At 41.2% G+C, this 22,932-nt stretch overlaps 1 protein-coding gene across 1 annotated transcript in view; it reads right to left on the bottom strand.

The window, feature by feature from the left end:
• LOC126088176 (UDP-glucosyltransferase 2-like) overlaps positions 1-22,932 on the bottom strand; it is a 139,150-nt gene that overhangs the window by 52,776 nt on the left and 63,442 nt on the right. Inside the window, exon 3 of the mRNA XM_049906300.1 lies at positions 19,365-19,619. Coding sequence (XP_049762257.1) covers positions 19,365-19,619 — 255 coding nt within the window. The remainder of the gene's footprint in view (positions 1-19,364; positions 19,620-22,932) is intronic.

Here is a 22,932-nt window from a genome sequence, read left to right as displayed (position 1 = left end):
TTTTGTCTTTCAAGGTGTTTCGAACCGTTACTATAAATTGACCATGCTTCCCAGCCCTTCCCGTTCACCATTACACTATCAGTGATATGTCAAACAGATTGCTTGCAATTACATTTACATCAAATTTATGTATATGTCTAATAACTGTCACTCTACACCTTTTTTGTTCGAAATGTTGTAGGCTTACTTGCGTTGCTTAATGTGATTACTGTACATGAACAGAGAAGCGTGTGTTATAAAAAAAGGGCAATTTAACTGAATCATTTTCCCATATTTATTATTTTGAATGTGAATAGTATGCGTTGTTTTATTGTTTGGTTAGTGTTTATAAAGCAGACGTTACGCCATTTCGAAATATGACAGTCAGCTAGAGACGAAGCTTTATTTTCGGATATCTTAAGCTTCATGCTATTACTTGTCGAAAAGATTTCGACGTTCTTGAAAGTGTTTTATGAAGTGGTATGTTGTGTTTCAGTACCTGTGCCGAGTCCGAATCTCGTCCGACACAGAGCGGAATGAAACATCACTGTTTCGATACAATTAGTCCGTACCAAGCACTGGTGACTGAAACAGCCTTATTTTGAAACAACGATACAGTTTCTGTGGCTGGCTCGAGATCGAATCTGGTCCGGTTATCCGAGACAGGGACGGAATGAAACACCACTGTTTCGAAACAGTGAACCACAGCCGTTCCGAAACACTGAAACAGTTCCACGTATCGATACACTGTATCGAAACATAGAAACAGTGGCCAAGTCTAATGCCAGAGTTTTGAGAGGTTGCTGTAAGCAGACGACCTGGACGTGTGTCCTCCAGAAAAAGGAAATTTGTAAAGATGGTTCTAGGCACTGGAGCCAAGCGACCGCTCCGGTCGCTGGTTCGAATCCTGCCTCGGGCATGGATGTGTGTGATGTCCTTAGGTTAGTTAGGTGTAATTAGTTCTAGGCAACTCATGACCTCAGAAGTTAAGTCGCATAGTGCTCAGAGCCATTTGAACCATTTTTTGAACATTATTATGGTAAATACATTGTTTGTTCTCTATCAAAATCTTTTATTTTCTAACTATGCCTATCAGTAGTTAGTGCCTTCATTAGTTACAATCTTTTATTTAGCTGGCAGTATTGGCGCTCGCTGTATTGCAGTAGTTCGAGCAACGAAGATTTTTGTGAAGTAAGTGACTCATGAAAGGTATAGGTCATTGTTAGTCAGGGCCATTCTTTTGTGGGGATTATTGAAAGTCAGATTGTGTTGCTTTAAAAACGTTGTGTGCCAGTTTAGTGATAAGCAGAATAAATAAAGAGAGAAATGTCTGAGTACGTTCAGTTTTACTCAGCTGTTTGAAAATCAAATAACGTAAGAGGTTTACTAGCACAGTCATTGATAATTTTTCTAAGGGGACGTTGCACATGGAATTTATTCCCCGATGTTTTAACAGGTCTTATCATCCTGTCCCTTCTTCTTGTTAGTGTTTTCCATCTATTCCCTTCCTCGCCGATTCTGTGCAGAACTTCCTCATTCCTTACCTTATCAGTCCGTCTAATTTTCAATATTCTTTTCTAGTACCACATTTTGAATGCTTCGATTCTCTTCTGTTCCAGTTTTCCCATAGTCCATTTTACAATGCTGTGCTCGATATGTACATCTTTGTATGTTTTGGCCAGGAACTCTCTTTTTGACGGTGTGAGTCTGCTTTATATGTCGTACTTGCTCTGTCTGTTACTTTTCTGCCTAGGTAACAGTATTCCTTGAATTTGTCTATTTAGTAATCCCGAATTCGGATGTTATGATTCAAGATCTTTTCATTTCTGCTACTTCTGATTACTTTCAGCTTACTCTCTGTCCATGTTCTGTACTCACTGGACTGTTCATTCCATTCAACAGACGCAATCCTTCACTTTCACTTAAGTTACAAATCTCATCAGCGAATCTTATCATTGACAGCCCTTCACCTTCAATTTTAAATCCACTCCCGAACCTTCTTTCTAATTCTGTCATTGCTTCGTGGATGTGCCGATTGAACATTAGAGGCGAAAGGCTACATCCCTCCTTACACGCTCTTCAGTCCTAGCACTTGGTTCTTTGTCTTGCACTCTTGTTGTTCCCTCTTTCCCTATAGTTTCCCCCTGTTTTTCTCAGAATTTCGAACATCTTACGCCATTTGACTTAGTCGAACGCTTTTTCCAGGTCGACAAACCCTATGAACTTCTCTTGATTTTTTTAGTGTTGGTTCTATTATTAACTGTAATGCCAAAACTGCCTCCCTGGCCCCTTTACCTTTATTAAAGCCTAACTGATTTCCTTTTCCAATCTTCTCTATATTACTCTCGTCAGCAACTTGGATGCATGAGCTGTTAAGCTAATTGTGTGATAATTCTCACATTTGTCAGGTCTTCTTATCTTCGGAATTGTGTGGATGATGTTTTTCCGAAAGTCTGATGGTATATCGTCAGTCTCATAGCTTCTGTGCACCAACGTGAGTAGACGTTTTCTTACCACTTTCCCCAATGATTTCAGTAACTCCGATAGAATGTTATCTATCCCTTGTGCCTTATTTGATCTTAAATCGTCCGCAGCTCTGTTAAACTCTGAATCTAATAACAGATCGCATAACTCTTCCCTGTCGACTCCTGTTTCTTCTTCTCTCATTTCATCAGACAAGTGCTCCCCCTCATAGCGGCCTTCAATGTACGTTTTCCATCCATCCGCTCTCTCCTCTGCATTTAGTAGTGGAATTCCCATTGCACTCTTAATTTTACCGCCCTTGCTTTTAATTTCACCAAAAATTGTTTTGACGTTTCTATACATTGAGTTAGTACTTCTGACAATCATTTCTTTTTCGATTTCTTTACATTTTTCATGCATCTGTTTCGCCTTAGCTTACCTGCACTTCCTGTTTGTTTCATTCCCGAGTGACTTGTATGTATGTAGTCCTGAATTTCCGTGAACATTTTTGTAATTCCTTCTTCCGTCGATCAGCTGAGGTATATCCTTTGTTACGGAAGGTTTCTTTCAGTTACCTACCTTGCACCTGTGTTTGTCCCTCCGGCATTTGTGATTGCCCTTTTTAGCAATTTAGCTCTTCAACTAAACTGTCTACTCTGGTGTTCCTTATCGCAGTATCCACATTCTTAGAAAACTTCAAACGCTTCTCGTTATTCTTCGGTACTTGAGTATTCCACTTACTTCCACTTTGATTCTTTCAGGCTATTCCCTGAACCTGCTGTTTACTCTTTATAATTAGTAAATTGTGACTCTAGTCTATATCTGCTCCTGGGTACATCTTAAATCGAATATCTGGTTTCGGAATCTCTGCCTCACATTGATATAAGCTAACTGGAATCCTTCTGCAGCACCTGACCTTTTCCAAGTATACCGCCTCCTTCTGTGATCCTTAAAAGTATTCGCTCTTACTATCTGAAAGTCATTGCAGAACTCGATGAATCTTTCTCCTCTCTCATTCCTACTACCAAGGCCATATTCTAGAACAACCCATTTTTGTCCATCCCCTACAACTGCATTCCACCGCCCCACGACTATTAAATTTTCATCTCCCTTTATGTATTGAATTACCCATGCAATATCTTCATATACTTTCTCTATCTCTTATCTTCTGATTGCGATGTCGATATATACACATGACCTATTGTCAAAATGGTTCAAATGGCTGTGAGCACTATGGGACCTAACTTCTGAGGTCATCAGCCCCTAGAACTTAGAACTGCTTAAACCTAACTAAGGACATCACACACATCCATGCCAGAGGCAGGATTCGAAACTGCGACCGTAGCGGTCTAGCTGTTCCAGACTGTAGCGCCTAGAACCGCTCGGCCACTCCGGCCGGCGAACTATTGTCGTTGGTGATGGTTTGCTGTAGATTCTAATAAGAACAACCTGTGTCCTGTTTACATTATCTCACTCTCTGCCCTACCTTCCTATTCCTAACGAAAACTACTCTTGCTATGTAGTTTTTGTTGCTGTTGATATTACTCTATACTCGTCTGAGCAAAAATCCTTGTCCTCTTTCCATTTCACTTCGCTGACCACCACCACAACAAGACTGAGCTTTAGCTTATCCCTTTTCAGATTTTCTAGATTCCCAACCACCGACTCGTAGAATGTTGCTCCTTTGTTGATTATTCAGTCTTTTTCTCGTGGTCACTTCCTCCTTGGCAACCCTCACCTGGAGATCCAAGTGGGAGCCAGTCTCGAAACTTTTACCAGTGGAGAGATCATCATGACAGTTTTCAGTTACAAACATCATGTCCTGTCGATATGCATTATTCGTCTTTAATGTTGTGGTTTCCATTGCCTTCTGCATCCTCATGTCACTGATCATTACTGATTTTTCCGCCTTTTAGGAGCAATTTCTTACCCATAAGGCAAGAGAGTGCCCTGAATCTCTGCCTACTCCTTTGCCCTCTTTGACAGGATGATTGGAAGATTAAGGGTGACTTCTCATGCCAGAAGTTTTCGGCTGATATTGTTCGTGATTTTCATTCAAAATTTAAGCAGTAGTGAGGTTCAGAACCAGGGCCCAGGGCATCCGTGTTGTAGGGGTGACGTCTTTGTCCCACATATTAAAGCCAAATTGTAACAAATTGCCTCATACATTACTCTGTTACTGAAAAACATTGACTTCCATCATCTCTCGATCATAGTAATTACCATAACGCCCAGTTTTATTGTAGGGAATGATTGTCAGCCTACAGGAGTGACTAGCATTATTATTAGAGTACTATTTTTAGGTCTATAGAACAGCTAATTTATGACAGCACTGTCCAGTATGTTTTTTACTCAATATGTTTATGTATTTTGGCAACTAATGCAAAGTATTTTATTTAGGTGCAAAGACCGAATTTTCATTCACGATCAGAGATCCGCGGTTAATCTTGCGTTTTACGTAAGCAACCTGTGCGTATTTTGAATTCGAAGTATCTACGTATTCGATAAATAATTTTATTTTGGTGCGAAGACTGTATTTTCAAGATATCAAATTTTCATCTCTGTGTTGGAGCTGCATGTCATTTTTTCATCGTGTTGCGGTCTGTCTATATTTCGTGTTTGCAGCGTTACAAATTGATATTCCATATTACGGAAGTATGCAGTCTAAGTGGTACAAAGCCTTAGTTAGCGATATTGTCGAAAAGCACCACTTTTAGCACGTTTAATTGTGTTAAAGTCTCAGAAAATGTAACGTCAGTATATAAACACGTTACCACATTTATTTCCAAGAGCAAAAGAAATAAAAATGCTATTCGGGACAGTGAATAAAATCGATTATACTTTTGTAGTACCGTATAGAACAAGGTGCATGTCTTCTCCCTGAAATGGTGCTTACCGAGGTGATGCATTACTTAAGAACTTCTAAAAACGACAGATGATGAAAGTTCAACCTATGTACATCTACCAACATAGCCTCAGTAGGCCTGAGATCGCAATTCCAATAACTTTGCGCATTTTCATAAATATTACAGGCAATTTAGACATTGGAAAAGTATATTAGCACTTAGTTTACAGTGATGTTTTAGGCATGAGGTGAGAAATAACAGTAACATTGTGATGCCTGACAAAAAATTGTGTGTGTGTGTGTGTGTGTGTGTGTGTGTGTGTGTGTATAACGTGTTAAAATTACTTTTTAACAGTTTCGTGTAGTTACGTAAATAATATGGTCGTTTCAATTAATTATGACAGCAGCAAAATGTCGAAAAGCAGATAAAGGGTGTAAAAAGGTTTGTTTGTGTGTGTGTGTATATATATATGTGTTCTGGAAAACCAGTATTGTGACCAGCTCTACAAGTGTTCACCCAGAAGCGCCAAAGACTACCATATCTATGCGGCGGTGGCTGACAGCAGCAATGCGCGCCAGAGATCATCCTGCGCAAGCTTGCCTCTATACGACGAAACTACAGCCACAAGAAATTACATACTGATTGATAAAGAATAACGGTATCGCCATACGTTTATCTAGATTTATGGTTCAGCTGTGGTATTGTGAATAGAAGCAGTTAGTCGCGATCGAGGAGCCGAAGAGTACGTGATCTTCGTCGGTAAGACGACTGTGCATGTGGGTAGAGAGACGTTTATGCGTGTCAGTACCGATACTTTGCGATAAGAATTCGGTATCGACTATCAAGACACTTGGAAATTTTCCGTGAATTTCGTTGCAAAGGTTTCGGAAGTTTGTAATGAAGGGATTTAGATTTTTAAATGCAAGATTAGATGATGCGGTAACGATACTAAGGCACAATCAGTGGAACTGTCTGATGAATTTTATTGGAATGAGCTCCTCGTAATTTTATTTTGAACTTGACCTGCAGTCAAGCGATTTTGAGCGACGGGCTTAGTGTAGCGCTGCTGGTACGCTGTGTTAGTTTGAAGACTGGTATTTCTGTGTTGTAGATATGACAGTAAATGAAAGTTTTAATGTCAGCCACTGTGTCTGACGAGGTCCAGCTTTGTTGCCTGTGATAGTTCGTTGCACACCCCAAAGGATTTGGGTGTTGCGTATAGTTCGAAGAATTTGGGATAGTTGAGTGTTAGCTGTTTTGTAGGTTTACGGAACATAGTGTTACTACAAGGTAGTAACTTGTTGTATACTGTGGCTTATTTAATAATCGAGCTTCGTTCTCGAATTTTTCTTGATCATAGGATCAAGTACAAGAACAAGCGGACCGAAAGTGAATTGTGATTACCAGTGTATTCAGCCCGTATTCATTGTTAGTGATGCAATTATAGAGATTACCTTGCTCTTGCCGAACTATATGAAGACGGAAAATTCAACAGCTGCCATTATTCTAGTAGTAAGTTACGAGTGACATTCAATTAGATTTGTAGTGGGTACGCGAGAAGTCTACACTGAAGTGATTGAGTTTTGAATTTCTGATTTTAAGTCGAGCTTGAAAGTGGTGGTGGCGCATAGGTTTTATGTTGTATTTTACTTTTTTTTATTTCTATCTCGTTCAGTGTGGGGATTAGATTAGTGGTCACTCACTCACATCAACGTTAACTCAAGTAAAGATCTGATTCATTTTAAATAAACTCTTATTCGTTAGAATTAAAAAGTCCCTGTATTATCATTTTACCCAGTATTCTAAATAAAGTGAAATACAGTTTTAACTTTGAAAAAAAATTTTGAAAGTATAGTGGTCTGACGTATAGCAAATAGTGCAAGCACGCTCAAGTTAGCGATGTAGTATAAATAAATGAATGACGAGTCTTTAAAAAGAAAGCAGAGAAATATTTTATCTAAGTTTAACGACGCAAAGTTTACTATTTAGGTAAAGTCTTGAGAGTTAACATTGGATTACAGTTAAAAAATACTGACAATTATAAACCAATACGTGAAGATTTACTTACGAAAGAATTACGATTTTATGCAAAAGAATATATTTAAACTATATTAGCATAAGTATCGCTAATCAGAGGATGTAAATAACTGTCGTTTGTTTCGATAGTAACCAATACATCTTTGACCTGAGACGACAATTGTTTTATAAAAATAGTTAACTGCTGAACCTTTTATACATTTTGGAATGTGTAAATGCTGTAATTAAGAAGTAGGATTAATTAACCAAATAATTTAATGACAAGTACAACGTTGTTATAATCCGAGTAACTAAATAAGTGGTGTCAATATTACGTTGTAGAGTACGACTCTCTTGTATATTTTCATTAATAGTAAGTTGTACGGTATTCATGTTTTTGGTGTGTGGATGATCTCTACAATTATTTATGAGCTTAATTCAAAAACATCCATGAGATCGTTATAATATTATAGTATTGGAAAGCTTGTTTACCAATTCGAACATGTTCGCGAGGGATGATTGTTTTCTAAATTGCTCACACAATGTTTTCAAGAACCTGTTATCTTCTGAGAGATTAGATTGAGACCTATTGCGACTCTCCGCGAATTATTAGCAATTTATTGTATCTGTAATTAATTTTTTTGTCTATTTCCTCTTGAACTGTGTTGGGGCATCGCCTGAACGTGGGCCCACTGAAGAACGAGATACAACCCGTCGGCTTTGGCCAATGACGTAATAGGTTACTTATAGATATTATGTGTTTACTTTCGAGCCATAGATAGTGGGTTGTCTGCTGTGGATAAGCGCCATAATTGTACATTGAAAAAGTGTATGTGGTTTTAAAAGACAGCGCTAGACATTGCGGAAGATTGTTTTCGTGTGCACTGATTTAAATAATTGTTCTTTCCAATTCATTCGTTACTTAATTTCATTCTTAGTGAGTTTAAGATCATTTGGACCAATAGTTTTTTAAGATGGAAGAATTTTTAGTTTTTCATTTTCATTTGTAGGTATGGATTTATCTATTCCCATGAATATGGATGACTTAAAGGAGGCTATGGGCGTAGATATGATGGCAACCATTCAATTTTTGCAAATGTCTGGTGTTATTGCCGATTACGTTTGATGTCGAGAGTGCAGCGAACATATGCGCCTGATAAGTATGTCTGCTTCTCGTATTCACGATTTATTCGTATGGAGGTGTAGCAAGGATCGGCTATAGCCTCAATTAGACAAGGAACATAGTTTGATAAATCCTAGCTGACCTTAAAGGATATCATAAAAATTACATACTGTTGGTGTTTGAGGTATCCTGTGTGGCTGTGAGTGCATGGATGTCTTGTGAGTGAGCGTACCGTTGTAGACTTGTACTCGTTTTGTAGGAAAGTTTGTGGGGAATATATAAAGTAAAAAGGACCTTTGGAGGAGTCGGGTGCTATAGTCGAAATCAATGAGTCTCATTTTGGCAAAACCACGTACAAGAGGGGGGAACCTGCGGGAGGATTATGGGTTTGGGGGGCTGCAATTTCAGGTCCAGAATGTGACGATGTAGTTTTTAAAGTAGTTCCTAATCGAACGAAGGAAGCTTTGGTGAAATTAATTAAAGATCACGTTGCAGATGGTTCCGTAGTTATTTCCGATGGTTTTTCTTCATATAGCGATTTGGGGAAAAGGGGTTTCAGCATCTTGTTGTCAATCATAACATTGAATTCAGATCTTCATCAACTGATGCTTTTATCAGTAGTATAGAAGGTTATTGAAATGGCTCTGAGCACTATGGGACTCAACATCTTAGTCATAAGTCCCCTAGAACTTAGAACTACTTAAACCTAACTAACCTAAAGACATCACACACACCCATGCCCGAGGCAGGATTCGAACCTGCGACCGTAGCAGTCCCTATAGAAGGTTATTGTTCAGCCATCAAATCTGTTGTAGGGAGGGAGAAACGACGGATTTCGTCACTTCAGAGTCACTTAGATGAACATTCATGGAGGCGTAGCGTACCCTATACATACTGCCCATTTAAGTGTTTCCTTAAAGGTGTTGGGTAAATGTATCGTCAAAAATTTGTTAGTTAATTTCAGATTGGGTGGGGGGTCGGAGGTAACTGATAATTAAGGAGAAGGTCGAGACGGTTAAAATATTGATTTGGATTTTTTTGGGGTTTATCCGTCATTCTTTATTTTCTTATGTTACGTAATTTTCTTCTGTGGATTTTCTTTACTTCATTTCATTGATATGTGTGTGTGTTTTCATAATGTCGTGTTTCTTGTGTATGTGGGTATATGATTTTTGTTGATGTCTTTCTAGGCGAGCTTCGGTTTTTTGCGGAGGAATTTGCGTTTATTTTTTTATGTTTTTGTTGTACTGAATTTGTCTATTTTATTTCACTGTCGTACTACACTGTTTTGTCTTACGTATGGGTTCGTCGGCTGCAGTACGGAATACAAATTTTGCAGCTGTTGCTCTTTTCCCTTTCCCAACACTAGCATAACTACGATTTTTTCGAGTCTGTACTAGCACTACCAGAGGCGACAAGACTGACACACGTAAAATTTGTGTCCGGTACTTCAGTTTACGTATACAGGTCAACTGAAGTACGGGATACTGATGCTAGCAAGAGGAAAAAAGCGATATATGTAACATTGATGTGATTTACCTATATAGGTCAACTGGAGAACAGGATACAAATGTTATATATGGCGGTATTTTTCGCTTTCTGTAGCACTAGTATCCCATTCTTCAGTTGACCTACGTAGGTCAACTGAAGTACAGAACACGTATGTTATAAATGTCGTTATTTTCCATTCGCTAGTACTAGTGTCCTATTCTTCAGTTGACCAATATAAGTCAACTGAAGTATGGGATACAAATATTATGTATGTGGAGCTTTCGACCTTCAGTAGTAAAACTGTCTACATAAGAACAGACTATTAGTGGTAGCGGAGGCGAAAGAAACAACACCTGTAAAATTTGTACCCCGTACTTCAGTTGACCTAGGAAGTTCAACTGAACAATAGGATACTAATGCTAACGAAAATGAAGAAATCGACGTACGTTAAATTTGTATCCCGTACTGCAGTATACAGCTCGACTGAAGTTCGAAATACAACTCTGTATATGTCAAGTGAGTTATTCTATGCTACCTCTACTTCTATCCCTTTTCTTTCCTTTATTTTTTACAGAAGTACTAGGGCTCAGACAAGCGATATCCTTAACACTATGGTCGAAATGTTACTGGCCGTGATATATGTCTACCATCCTGCATTCCTTTGTTTGTGAACACTCCTCTCAACTGTTACATCTGTGTAACAAATGATCTCTGGCAAATTCTGACGTCATTGGTCAAAGCCGACTGGTTGTATGCCGTTCTTCAGGGCTAGGTACGTGGACACTCGTAAGCGGCGATTCCGGCACAGTCCATGTGCTGTTCAAATGGCTCTGAGCACTGTGGGACTCAACTTCTGAGGTCATCAGTCCCCTAGAACTTAGAACTAGTTAAACCTAACTAATCTAAGGACATCACACACATGTCCGAGGCAGGATTCGAACCTGCGACCGTAGCGGTCTCGCGGTTCCAGACTGCGGCGCCTAGAACCGCACGGCCACTTCGGCCGGCGTGCATGTGCTGCTGACATATTTTGACATACATTTCAGATGTGGAAACAATGTTTGTTACACCATTTAGGTACTCGTATTCTGACACACATTATTACACATGACAAACATTGTGTTGCCGATGAAGCTTATTTTTTCTGAAATACATTTTAGATGTGGAAATACTGTAAAGTTACTCATCCTCTCTTAAAATGGTTCTTGATCAGTTCGCTTTTGTGCATAGCTTATTTAGTATTAGGATTTAGTGTCAACTATAGCCGATCCACGGAGGATGGCGGTTCGCGCATGTCGAGCCGTAGACGGGGGTGGCATTAGTGATGATAACAAATGACAACTGCGGTACGCGCATGCGCTTGCTTTCTGCATGGAGAAAGCTTATCTAAATTATGTCTCTCGCTTGCTTCTGCACAATTAATCACTTAGCACCACTGTCAGCATGGTGCTGCAAGATGTGGACTGTACAGTAAATGCTTCCGAACCTACCATCGAAAACTTTGAAGCAAAATTTGTGTTCATACACTGTGTGGGATGCTGGATTGTCGCACTTGCTTAATTTTCCACGCCCCTTGTTCTCTATGGCATTGCGCAACGATGCCAGTTTTGCACAGTGCGAAAAGGCATTAATGGTTGTAGCCTTTACCGTAAACGTTATGTACACAACTCCTTCAGAGCCAAAGCACACGGTGGCCATGACCTTCGCCGCTGATAGCGAAAGTGTTATTCCTTCTGTGGAGGTGAGGACGTGTGTATGCATTCCACAGTCGCTCTATTTCTTGCATGTGTGAAATGATGGATACAAGTCTCACCACCTCTAATTATAGGGCTCAGGAAGTCATTCCCTTCCATGCAGTAAAACTCAAGATGTTGTTTACGGCTTTGCCACGGAGATGTGAGCAACAGAGTGGTCCAGCAGCGATCGCTGCAGGAAAGGTAGACAGGAGCAGAAATAATTAGCGAACATGTAACATACGAGGGTCACTCCAAAAGAAATGCACACTATTTTTGTAAAAATACAGTTTTCATTCTGCATGTGTGAACGTTTTACAGTGTGTAGACCCATCCTTCCAGCTTGTTTTCAAACTTAGTTCAATCTGTTCCCGTGAGTGGCGCCGTCACAGCATGTCTTCAAGATCGCTGCTAACTTGACGTTCGTCAGAAGTAACGTGCTGTCATAGAATTCCTGTGCTGTGAAAACGAGACAGTGGGAAACATCCACAAGTGGTTGAAAAAGGTAACTGGAGATGCTACTGTCGATCGCAGTACAGTTAATCGGTGGGCAATCAGGTTACGAGATGAAAGCGGGCACGGAAATATTCAGGATTGTCCTCGCAGCGGCAGACCTTGTACTGCACACACTCCAGACAATGTGCAGAGAGTTAACGAGTTGGTGACTGCTGACAGACGCATCACTGAAGAAACTTCAAGCTCGACTGAGTCGTGTTCGACCACATCGGCAAAAGCAGGATGTTTTGCTGTTGCACGGCAATGCACGGCCACATGTCAGTCAAAAAACCATGGAAGCGATCACAAAACTTGGATGGACAACACTGAAACACCCGCCTTACAGTCCTGACCTGGCTCCATATGACTGTCATCTCTTTGGGAAACTGAAAGACTCTCATCGTGGAACAAGGTTTAGCCGGCCGGTGTGGCCGTGCGGTTCTAGGCGCTTCAGTCTGGAACCGCGTGGCCGCTACGTTCGCAGGTTCGAATCCTGCCTCGGGCATGGATGTGTGTGATGTCCTTAGGTTAGTTAGGTTTAAGTAGTTCTAAGTTCTAGGGGACTGATGCCCTCATGAGTTAAGTCCCATAGTGCTCAGGGCCATTTGAACAATTTTTTTGGAACAAGGTTTGAAGATGATGACTCTCTTGTGCACACTGCCAAACAGTGGCTCCAACAGGTTGGTCCAGAATTTTACCGTGCGGGTATACAGGCGCTGGTTCCAAGATGGCGTAAGGCAGTTGAGAGGGATGGAAATTATGTGGAGATATGAAAATATTGTTCCTAAAGGATGTATCTACACACTGTAAAACATTCAAACATGTAGAATAAAAGATGGATTTAAAAAAAATAGTGTGAATTTCTTTTGGAGTGACCCTCGTTGTAAACAGAAGATTTATTTAACTTGTATTTCTCCAAGTGAAGACTCATTACAAATAATGCAGTAAGAATTAGAGTCCAGTGATCAGTGTCAACCAGGAAAAGGTTAGCTGTACTAAGCATGGTCGATGGTCATAGGGAAGAGACTCCAAGTGTAAGTAGGCTGAGCCGCTGCCACCAGTTATCCTACATTGCTGTGCCAGAGGGGGCTCATAGTTCACAGCTGCTACAGGTGTGGCACAGTTGGCGCACACCATTAGGTCCGCCAGATCCATCTGACAGAAACTGACAATTCCGTTGCCAGTTGTGGCGCTTGTGGGTTGGTATTGTTACATGATACCACACAAGGAAATTCAGAGATACCACAGACCTTGCGCCATTGTGTTCAGGTGATTACGACTGACTGCAGAGCCCAGCATTAGCACAATTCCTGATACCGCAACCGACCGCAGACCATGGAATGAGCACTGTCTATTCACCGTTGACTGTAACAGTCAATGGCGAATATGCTGCTAAGAAATTCCTTATGACTGTGAAACCTGGAACCGGCCACGGTGGCCGAGCGGTTCTAGGCGCTTCAGTCCGGAACCGCGCGACTGCTACAGTCGCAGGTTCGAATCCTGCCTCGGGCGTGGATGTGTGTGATGTCCTTAGGTTTGTTAGGTTTAAGTAGTTCTAAGGTCTAGGGGACCGATGACCTCAGATGTTGAGTCCCATAGTGCTCAGAGCCAATTGATTTGTGAAACCTGGCCATGAGATGCGCATCTGCTGAGTGGTCTCCATGACAGTGACTGTGACTGCTGCAAACCAGTCGCTAGGTTATCTGTGCAGTCATCTTTGGTCGATGTCTGTGGCCTTCCTTCCCTGTTAGCATCACCCACGTCTGCGCGGGTTTGATCAAATTGCGGCACCGCTTTTACTACGGCTGGGCGTGATATTCCATTTGGTCCATGTGTTGTGGTCTTCAGTCCTGAGACTGGTGTGATGCAGCTGTCCATGCTACTCTATCCTGTGCAAGCTTTTTCATCTCCCAGTACCTAATGTAACCTACATCCTTCTGAATCTGCTTAGTGTATTCATCTCTTGGTCTCCCTCTACGATTTTTACCCTCCACGCTGTCCTCCAACACTAAATTGGCGATCCCTTGATGCCTCAGAAAGTGTCGTACCAACCGATCCATGCTACTCTATCCTGTGCAAGCTTTTTCATCTCCCAGTACCTAATGTAACCTGCATCCTTCTGAATCTGCTTAGTGTATTCATCTCTTGGTCTCCCTCTACGATTTTTACCCTCCACGCTGTCCTCCAACACTAAATTGGCGATCCCTTGATGCCTCAGAACGTGTCGTACCAACCGATCCATTCTGCTAGTCAAGTTGTGCCACAAACTCCTCTTCTCCCCAATTCTATTCAATACCTCCTCATTAGTTATGTGATCTACCCATCTAATCTTCAGCATTCTTCTGTAGCTCAACATTTCGAAAGCTTCCATTCTCTTCTTGTCCGAACTATTTATCGCCCATGTTTCACTTCCATACATGGCTACACTCCATACAAATACTTTCAGAAACGACTTCCTGACACTTAAATCTTAAGTGTCTCATTTCCTAATCTAATTCCCTCAGCATCACCCGACTTATTTAGACTACATTCCACTATCCTCGTTTTGCTTTTGTTGATGTTCATCTTATATTCTCCTTTCAAGACACTGTCTACTCCGTTCAGCTGGTCTTCCAGGTCCTTTGCTTCCTCTGACAGAATTACAATGTCATCGGCGAACCTCAACGTTTTTATTTCTTCTCCATGGATTTTAACACCTACTCCGAATTTTTTCTTTTGTTTCCTTTATTGCTTGCTCAATATACAGATTGAATAACATCGAGGAGAGGCTACAATCCTGTCTCACTCCCTTCCCAACCACTGCTTCGCTTTCATGTCCCTCGACTCTTATAACTGCCATCTGGTTTATGTAGAAATTGTAAATAGCCTTTAGCTCCCTGTATTTTACCCCTGCCACATTCAGAATTTGAAAGAGAGTATTCCAGTCAACATTGTCAAAAACTTTCTCTAAGTTTACAGATGCTAGAAATGTAGGTTTGCCTTTTCTTATTCTAGCTTCTAAGATAAGTCGTAGGGTCAGTAGTATTTGGTCCATATACCGCCAGAATTTCACGCTGAATCTGTGTGCAGTTTAGACGTGTTCCTCACAAGAATCGCACAGCCGCGCATATTTCGTCTTTGGGATAAGTATCCAGTTGCTACGCGATTTCACACGCAAACTGTGATGCACCTATTATGCGAGTCACAGCAGAATAGTGTCGTAAGGAAACCTGAAACGTATGATATTTCCTGACAGTAAGTCAGTCTTGTCGTCCGATGTTCGTGTATAACTAACTTTCTGAAGTCTCTACGTAATTCTGGCGTTGTCTGTCTATTAACTACTTAGTTAATTAGCTAGTTACATGTCCTATAGGTCATTAGAGCGATTCGTTTATCGAAACGATGTGGAACGAGTCAGTTTGTAGGATATGTATACATGATTAGTGTCAACATTAACTAACAAACTATCATATTATTCATACTCATGTAACTACACTCTTTTTTATTTTTTTTTTTTCAAGCCACCAGTTTTGAAGTAGAAATTCGTCAATTGAGTAGAAAGAGTTGTCCAGGAGACCTGATTTTAAATTAGATTTAAAACTTGCTTCGCTCCATGTCCGACTTACGTTATTTGGCAAAAAATCAAAAAATTACGTTGCTGCGTACTGAACTCATCTCTGAGCCATTGAAAGCATTTAGCAATGGGTAATAAACATCATTTTTCCATCTAGTGCTATAGGTACGTATATCACTGTTCATCTCAGATTGTCATGGATTACTTATGATGATTTTCATTACCGAAAATATATACTGTGACGGCACAGTTAAAATGCCTAGCTCCTTGAAGAGGTACCTACATGACGTTCTTGAGTGAGAAACACATGATATTTTTACTGCTCGCATTTGTGCAAGCAATAATTTCTTTCTAGGTGATTAGTTACCCCAAAAAATTACTCCGTACATTACTGGGTGGAAATTTGCAAAATATGTCAGGAGGTTGATATGTTGGCTTCCAAGATTAGCAATTATACGAAGAGAAAAGTAGCTAAATTTGGGTGAGAAGTTCAGTAATATGCTTCTTCCAGTCCATGTTTTCATCTATATTTAAGCCCAAAAATTTGGAGCATTCTATCCTGCTGCTGACCCCTGCTCATGAGCTACATCAATTGTTTGTAAGACTATTTGTTGTACAGAGCTGAATGCAGTGCGTTTTTTCAGAGTTTATAGGGGCTCCATTTTCAGAGACTCACTTAATAATTCTTTGGAAAATATCATCTATTTACTGGCTCAAAATCTCAGCACTATGCGACTTAACTTCTGAGGTCATCACTCGCCTAGAACTAAGAACTAATTAAACCTAACTAACCTAAGGACATCAACCCACATCCATGCCCGAGGCAGGATTCGAACCTGCGACCGTAGCGGTCGTTCGGCTCCAGAATGTAGCGCCTAGAACCGCACGGCCACTCTGGCCGGCATCTACTTACTCCTCTGCTGCTTTCTCTCTAACGCCATTTATTATAACACTACTACAGTCTGTAAAGAACACCAATTTTCCTCGTTAAATGTTAATAGGTGGGTCATTCACATATGTAAGGAATAAGAGAGGATCCAAAATTGAGTACCATGGGACTCCCTTCGTGATTTTATCCCAGTCACTAAAATATTCTGTTGTTGTGATGTTCAGTCCAAAGACTGGTTTGATGCAGCTCTCCTTGCTACTCTATTCTGTGCAAGTCTCTTCATCTCCGAGTAACTACTGCAACCTACAGCCTTCTGAATCTGCTTACTACATTCATCTCTTGGTCCGTCTCTGCGATTTTTATCCTGCACGCATCCCTCCGATACTAAATTGGTGATCCCTTGATGCCTCAGAACGTGTTCTGTCAATCAATCCCTTTTGTCAAGTTGTGCCACAAATTCCTCTTCCCCACAATTCTATTCATTACCTTCTCATTAATTACGTGATCTACCCATCTAACCTTCAGCATTCTGCTGTAGCACCGCATTTCAAAGGCTTCTATTCTCTTCTTGTCTAAACTGTTTCTCGTCCATGTTTCACTTCCATACAAGGCTACACTCTATACAAATACCTTCAGAAAGGACTTCCTGACACTGAAATCTGTACTCAACCAATTTCTCTTCTTCAGAAATACTTTCCTTGCCATCGCCAGTCTACATTTTATATCCTCTCCGACCATCATCAGTTATATTGCTTCTCAAATAGCAAAACTCATGTACTACTTTAAGTGTATCATTTCCTAATCTAATTGCGCAGCATCAACTGATTTAATTCGACTTCATTCCATTATCCTTGGTTTGCTTTTGTTGATGTTCATCTTATATTCTCCTTTCAAGACACTTTCCATTCCGTTCAACTGGTCTTCCAGGTCCTTTGCTTCCTCTGACAGAATTACAATGTCATCGGCAAAATCTCACAATTTTTATTTCTTCTCCTTCTATTTTAATTCCTACTCCAATTTTTTTGTTTCCTTTACTGCTTGCTCAATATACGGATCAAATAACACCGGGGTAGGGTACAAACCTGTCTAACTCCCTTCCCAACCACTGCTTCACTTTCGTGCCCCTCAACTCTTATAACTGCGGTCTAGTTTCTTTTCTACCTTTCTGATATTGTGAGAATTATTCAGCACAATCTTTAGCATTCTGTTTTTCACGTACACTACTGGCCATTAAAATTGCTACATCACGAAGATGACGTGATACAGACGTGAAATTTAACCGACAGGAAGAAGATGCTGTGATATGCAAATGATTAGCTTTTCAAAGCATTCACACAAGGTTGGCGCCTGTGGCGACACCTACAACGTGCTGACATGAGGAAAGTTTCCAACCGTTTTCTCATACACAAACAGCAGTTGACCAGCGTCGCCTGGTGAAACGTTCTTCTGCCTCGTGTAAGGAGGAGAAATGTGTACTTTGATAAAGGTCGGATTGTAGCCTATCGCGATTGCAGTTTATCGTATCACGACATTGCTGCTCGCGTTGGTAGAGATCCAATGACTGTTAGCAGAATATGCAATCGGTGGGTTCACGAGGGTAATACGGAACGCCGTGCTGAATCCCAACGGCCTCGTATCACTAGCAGTCGAGATGACAGGCATCTTATAAGCATGGCTGTAACGCATCGTGCAGCCACGTCTCGATCCCTGAGGTAACAGAAGGGGACGTCTGCAAGACAACAACCATCTGCACGAACAGTTTGACGACGTTTGCAGCAGCATCGACTATCAGCTCGGAGACCATTGCTGCGGTTACCCCTGACGCTATATCACAGACAGGAGCGCCTGCGATGGTGTACTCAACGACGAACCCGGGTGCACGAACGTCATAACGTCATTTTTTCGGATGAATCCATGTTTTGTTTACAGTATCATGATGGTCGCATCCGTGTTTGGCGACGTCGCCGTGAACGCACATTGGAAGCATGTATTCGTCATCGCCATACTGGTGTATCACCCGGTGTGATGGTGTGGGATGCCATTGGTTACACGTCTCGGTCACCTCCTGTTCGCATTGACGGCACTTTGAACAGTGGACGTTACATTTCAGATGTGTTACGACCCGTGGCTGTACCCTTCATTCGATCCCTGCGAAACCCTTCATTTCAGCAAGATAATTCACGACCGCATGTTGCAGGCCCTGTACGGGCCTTTCTGGATACAGAAAATGTTCGACTGCTGTCCTGACCAGCACATTCTGCAGATCTGCCACCAATTGAAAACGTCTGGTAAATGGTGGCTGAGCAACTGGCTCGTCACAATACGCCAGTCACTACTGTTGATGAACTGTGGTATCGTGTTGAAGCTGCACGGGCAGCTGTACCTGTACACACCATCCAAGCTCTGTTTGACTCAATGCCCAGGCGTATCAAGGCCGTTATTACGGCCAGAGGTGGTTGTTCTGGATACTGATTTCTGAGGATCTATGCACCCAAATTTCGTGAAAATGTAATCACATCTCAGTTCAAGTATAACATATTTGTCCCATGAATACCCGTTTATCATCTGCATTTTTTCTTGGTGTAGCAATTTTAATGGCCAGTAGTGTATAATTCAGATCAGCTGTGTGGAAAGCCACCAGGTCCATAAACGACAGTTTCTCTAAGAGAATATCATGATCTACACAGTCGAATGCCTTGTGTCACTGTGCCGACTCACCAGGAAGAAAAGCACTTGTTGGATAGTACTGTGCAGATACACTGCTGGCAGAACTCACCCTGTCGTGCGCGCCGTTCAGGGCCATGCTGGAGCTGATGGCGACCAGGGGCGCTCGGAACTTGTGCGCCAATGCCGCCATGCAGTCGTGGTGAAAGTCCTCCGAGATAACCAAGTCGAACCGTGACCCGGAGGTGGCGAGACGCTTCACCTGCGGCAGGTCGTACACTTCCGCGCACAGGTGCCTGACGACGTACTTCATTAAGAAGGGTCCGAAGAATGGAGTCCGTATTATGTTGATCACGCCCATGGTCAACTGCAAAATGATCACAGTTCAAAGTAAATCAATGTATCCAAAAAAACTAACCAATGAACTAACAGAATGAGATTTTCACTGTGCAGCGGAGTGTGCGCTGAAATGAAACTTCCTGGCAGATCAAAACTGTGTGCCGGACCGAGACTCGAACTCGGGACCTTTGTCTTTCGCGGGCAAGTGCTCTACCAACTGAGGTAGGAGACAAGGTATTTGCAGAAGTAAAGCTGTGAGGACGGGGCGTGAGTCGTGCTTGGGTAGCTCAGTTGGTATAGCACTTGCCCGCGAAAGGCAAAGGTCCCGAGTTCGAGTCTCGGTCCAGCACACAGTTTTGATCTGCCAGGAAGTTTCATATCAGCGCAGACTCCGCTGCAGAGTGAAAATCTCATTCTGGAAACATCCTCCAGGCTGTGGCTAAGCCATGTCTTCGCAGTATCCTTTCTTTCAGGAGTGTTAGTTCTGCAAGGTTCGCAGGAGAGCTTCTGTGAAGTTTGGAAGGTAGGAGACGAGGTACTGGCAGAGGTAAAGCAGTGAGGACGGGGGGTGAGTCGTACTTGGATAGCTCAGTTGGTAGAGTACTTGCCCGCGAAAGGCAAATGTCCCGATTTCGAAAGGCAAATGTCCCGAGTTCGAGTCTCGGTCCGGCACACAGTTTTGATCTGCCAGGAAGTTTCAGTGAACTAACAGTTACCATTGTCATAAGATAAGCTGGCTTTACTTCTTTACTTCTGGTTATTGAACTAGGAATGGGAAAACGGGTATTTTAGTTCCAAAAAATGGGCATTTTTCGGTATTTATTTGGCCTCGGTTGTAATAGGTCTTTCTAATTTTTTACAAATATCTGGGTAAAAAGACGAGCGTATCAACATGCCATAACAACACTGCTAACATTTTTGGCTTTCAAGTAAAAAATATTTTTTAAAAACGACTAATATTTGCTCCTAAAATTTCAATTGCCTTGAAATAATTCATTATTATAGAAACCAGGAAAAGCGATCAGCACAACTTCTTTAACAACGCCTACAGTTAAAAAGTAGCAACAAACGCATGGCATAAGAATTGGTACAGTACTCCCCTGTGGTGTGGACTATTAGATGCAAGCAGTGTGCAAGGCTTGCCCCCACCTGGTCTGTACAGTGGTTTCTTGCTGCTGTCCTCATACATAGGTTGTATTGCGCAATGGTACCACCCGTAGTTTGGAAGTATTATACAAAGACCGATAGTAATGAAGTGCAATACTTAATTTGCTTTAACATATTAAAAATGGGACGAGACACAACAAATTGCGACGTCATATAAGGGGAAGGCATCCACAATTGTCCTTGGAAGAGAAAGTAAATTTAACTGATATACTCACAATTTTATTGACGTGCTATAAACTTGGGGTATCAATTGAACCATTAATATCGTGGTTGCTTCAGTGTGAAAAGTTGACACCATCCAAAATTGGCGATGCACAGAAGACATCAACTTGTGGGCTTTCGCTCTCGCTATCTCTGCGGCTTTCAGCACCGCATTCTTTGCCGGAGACAATAAGACCGATTTCTGCAGGAAACTCAACCCAGTATCGAGCATAAACTCCTACTCTTTCACACCCACTAAAATTCTACATTCATTTTTCGAAATCTACGTTTATTACTGAACATAATAGCAATAAAAAACCGAAAATCGGTCATCTCAGAAACCGGTTACTTCTGAGCTGTTTTAACAGTCAGGTTGAACAGGAAACGAAAAGAACGGGTGTAACCGACAACCGGTTGTTCCAGGGATGTCCGCCATCCCCGTGTTGAATCATACTGTCAACAGCTAGCTACAAACGTAAAATCATTAGCGAATCCGGCAATGCTTCGCAATTGCTAAATATGTATGGTATTTGGATACGCATCCTAAACTCCTTCCCAACTCTCTCACCATCTCCTCCCCCTTCTCTTTGTCCATACCCTCCTCCTCCCCCTTATCTCTCTCTATCTCCTATTTCCTCTCCTTATGTCCATTCATCCCTCCCCTCTCTTTGTCCATCTCCTCTTCCCTCTCCCCCTGATCTTGAGCTTCCTTTATTGTTATTGTTATTGCAAACGAAACCTTGATTTGGAATTTAAGTCGCTTCAGATGATTGAGTAAATAGATTGGGGTCATTGGTGTAAGGGGTATGAGAGGGACCTCTCCAGCTATTGGTTCTGTAAGAACACTATTTCACATAGTTTTTAGTTGCGAATGGGCAGGATTACAAAGTTTTGGGCGATTCAGATTCTCTTGCAGTATCCTAATCATAAGCCGATAAGCCACAAATACAACTCACTTTTTTGTAAAACCGATGGCGAGGAACGAAGCATAACAGCATATTGTTTTGTACACAGCTTTTGTTTAAAATTATATATAAGGACAAATAATGTATATGGGAGAAATAATTTGTCTAACAGTTTACACTAAGATTGCTGATATTTTTAAAAATATCAAGAATACGATATATCGATACAAAAATGTCGTTAGATGTCTTAGTTATATCGAGAAAAAGTATCAACACGTCGATTATCTACCAACGGGCCTAGAAAAATATCGGCTGCACATTAAAAATACACTGCCCTTTTTAGAGCACATCACTGGTGTGCGAAAAAGTTTGCTTTGAAAAACGTAAGAAATGCATAGTGCTGCAGAACAACTAATAATTACACCACAATTATCTGTGTCTAAGGAAGTAAAACGTGAACGATATGTTAGCAGACGGCATTTTCCGGTGTAAGCGAGAAATCAAGAGAAAATCACCGTAAGTATAAACCAACATACTGTTAACGAACGGTATTTCGATCTTAAAGCAAATCAAAATGTAAATAGCTTAATTACAGACCACTGATGATACTTTACCTCAATAAGACGAAACGCGTCTGGTGAAAAGAAAAAAAAACACATTTTTGTAGTTGCAATGACAGAACAAAAATACCATCAAGTAACGTATAATACTTTGTAATACGTATATTCATACTGAAAGCTAAAGTAAATCGGCCAAGAACTATTCGAGATTTTTGCTAACAACGTATCCCATTTATATACAGGGTGAATCACCTAAAACGTGCACCGCAAATATTACGGGGACAGAAAGTTCTATTGACGTGCGGTTTCCGCAGAACGGGGAGGTAGTCAGGAATTCGTATTGTTAGCCAATTAACAAATTGTAATTATACTTAGAAAAGGTATTTTTTGTGCAAACATACTTTTTTTACATGGAACAATGCCTGTTGACATCAACATACTAAAAGTAGGGTAAATTAGGTAGAATGTCAGTAGTATTTGTTGCAGGATTCACATACTAAAGAATAGC

Source organism: Schistocerca cancellata, chromosome 6, assembly GCF_023864275.1.
Source record: "Schistocerca cancellata isolate TAMUIC-IGC-003103 chromosome 6, iqSchCanc2.1, whole genome shotgun sequence".
NCBI lineage: Eukaryota > Metazoa > Arthropoda > Insecta > Orthoptera > Acrididae > Schistocerca > Schistocerca cancellata.
This window is presented reverse-complemented; position numbering and strand designations above follow the sequence as displayed.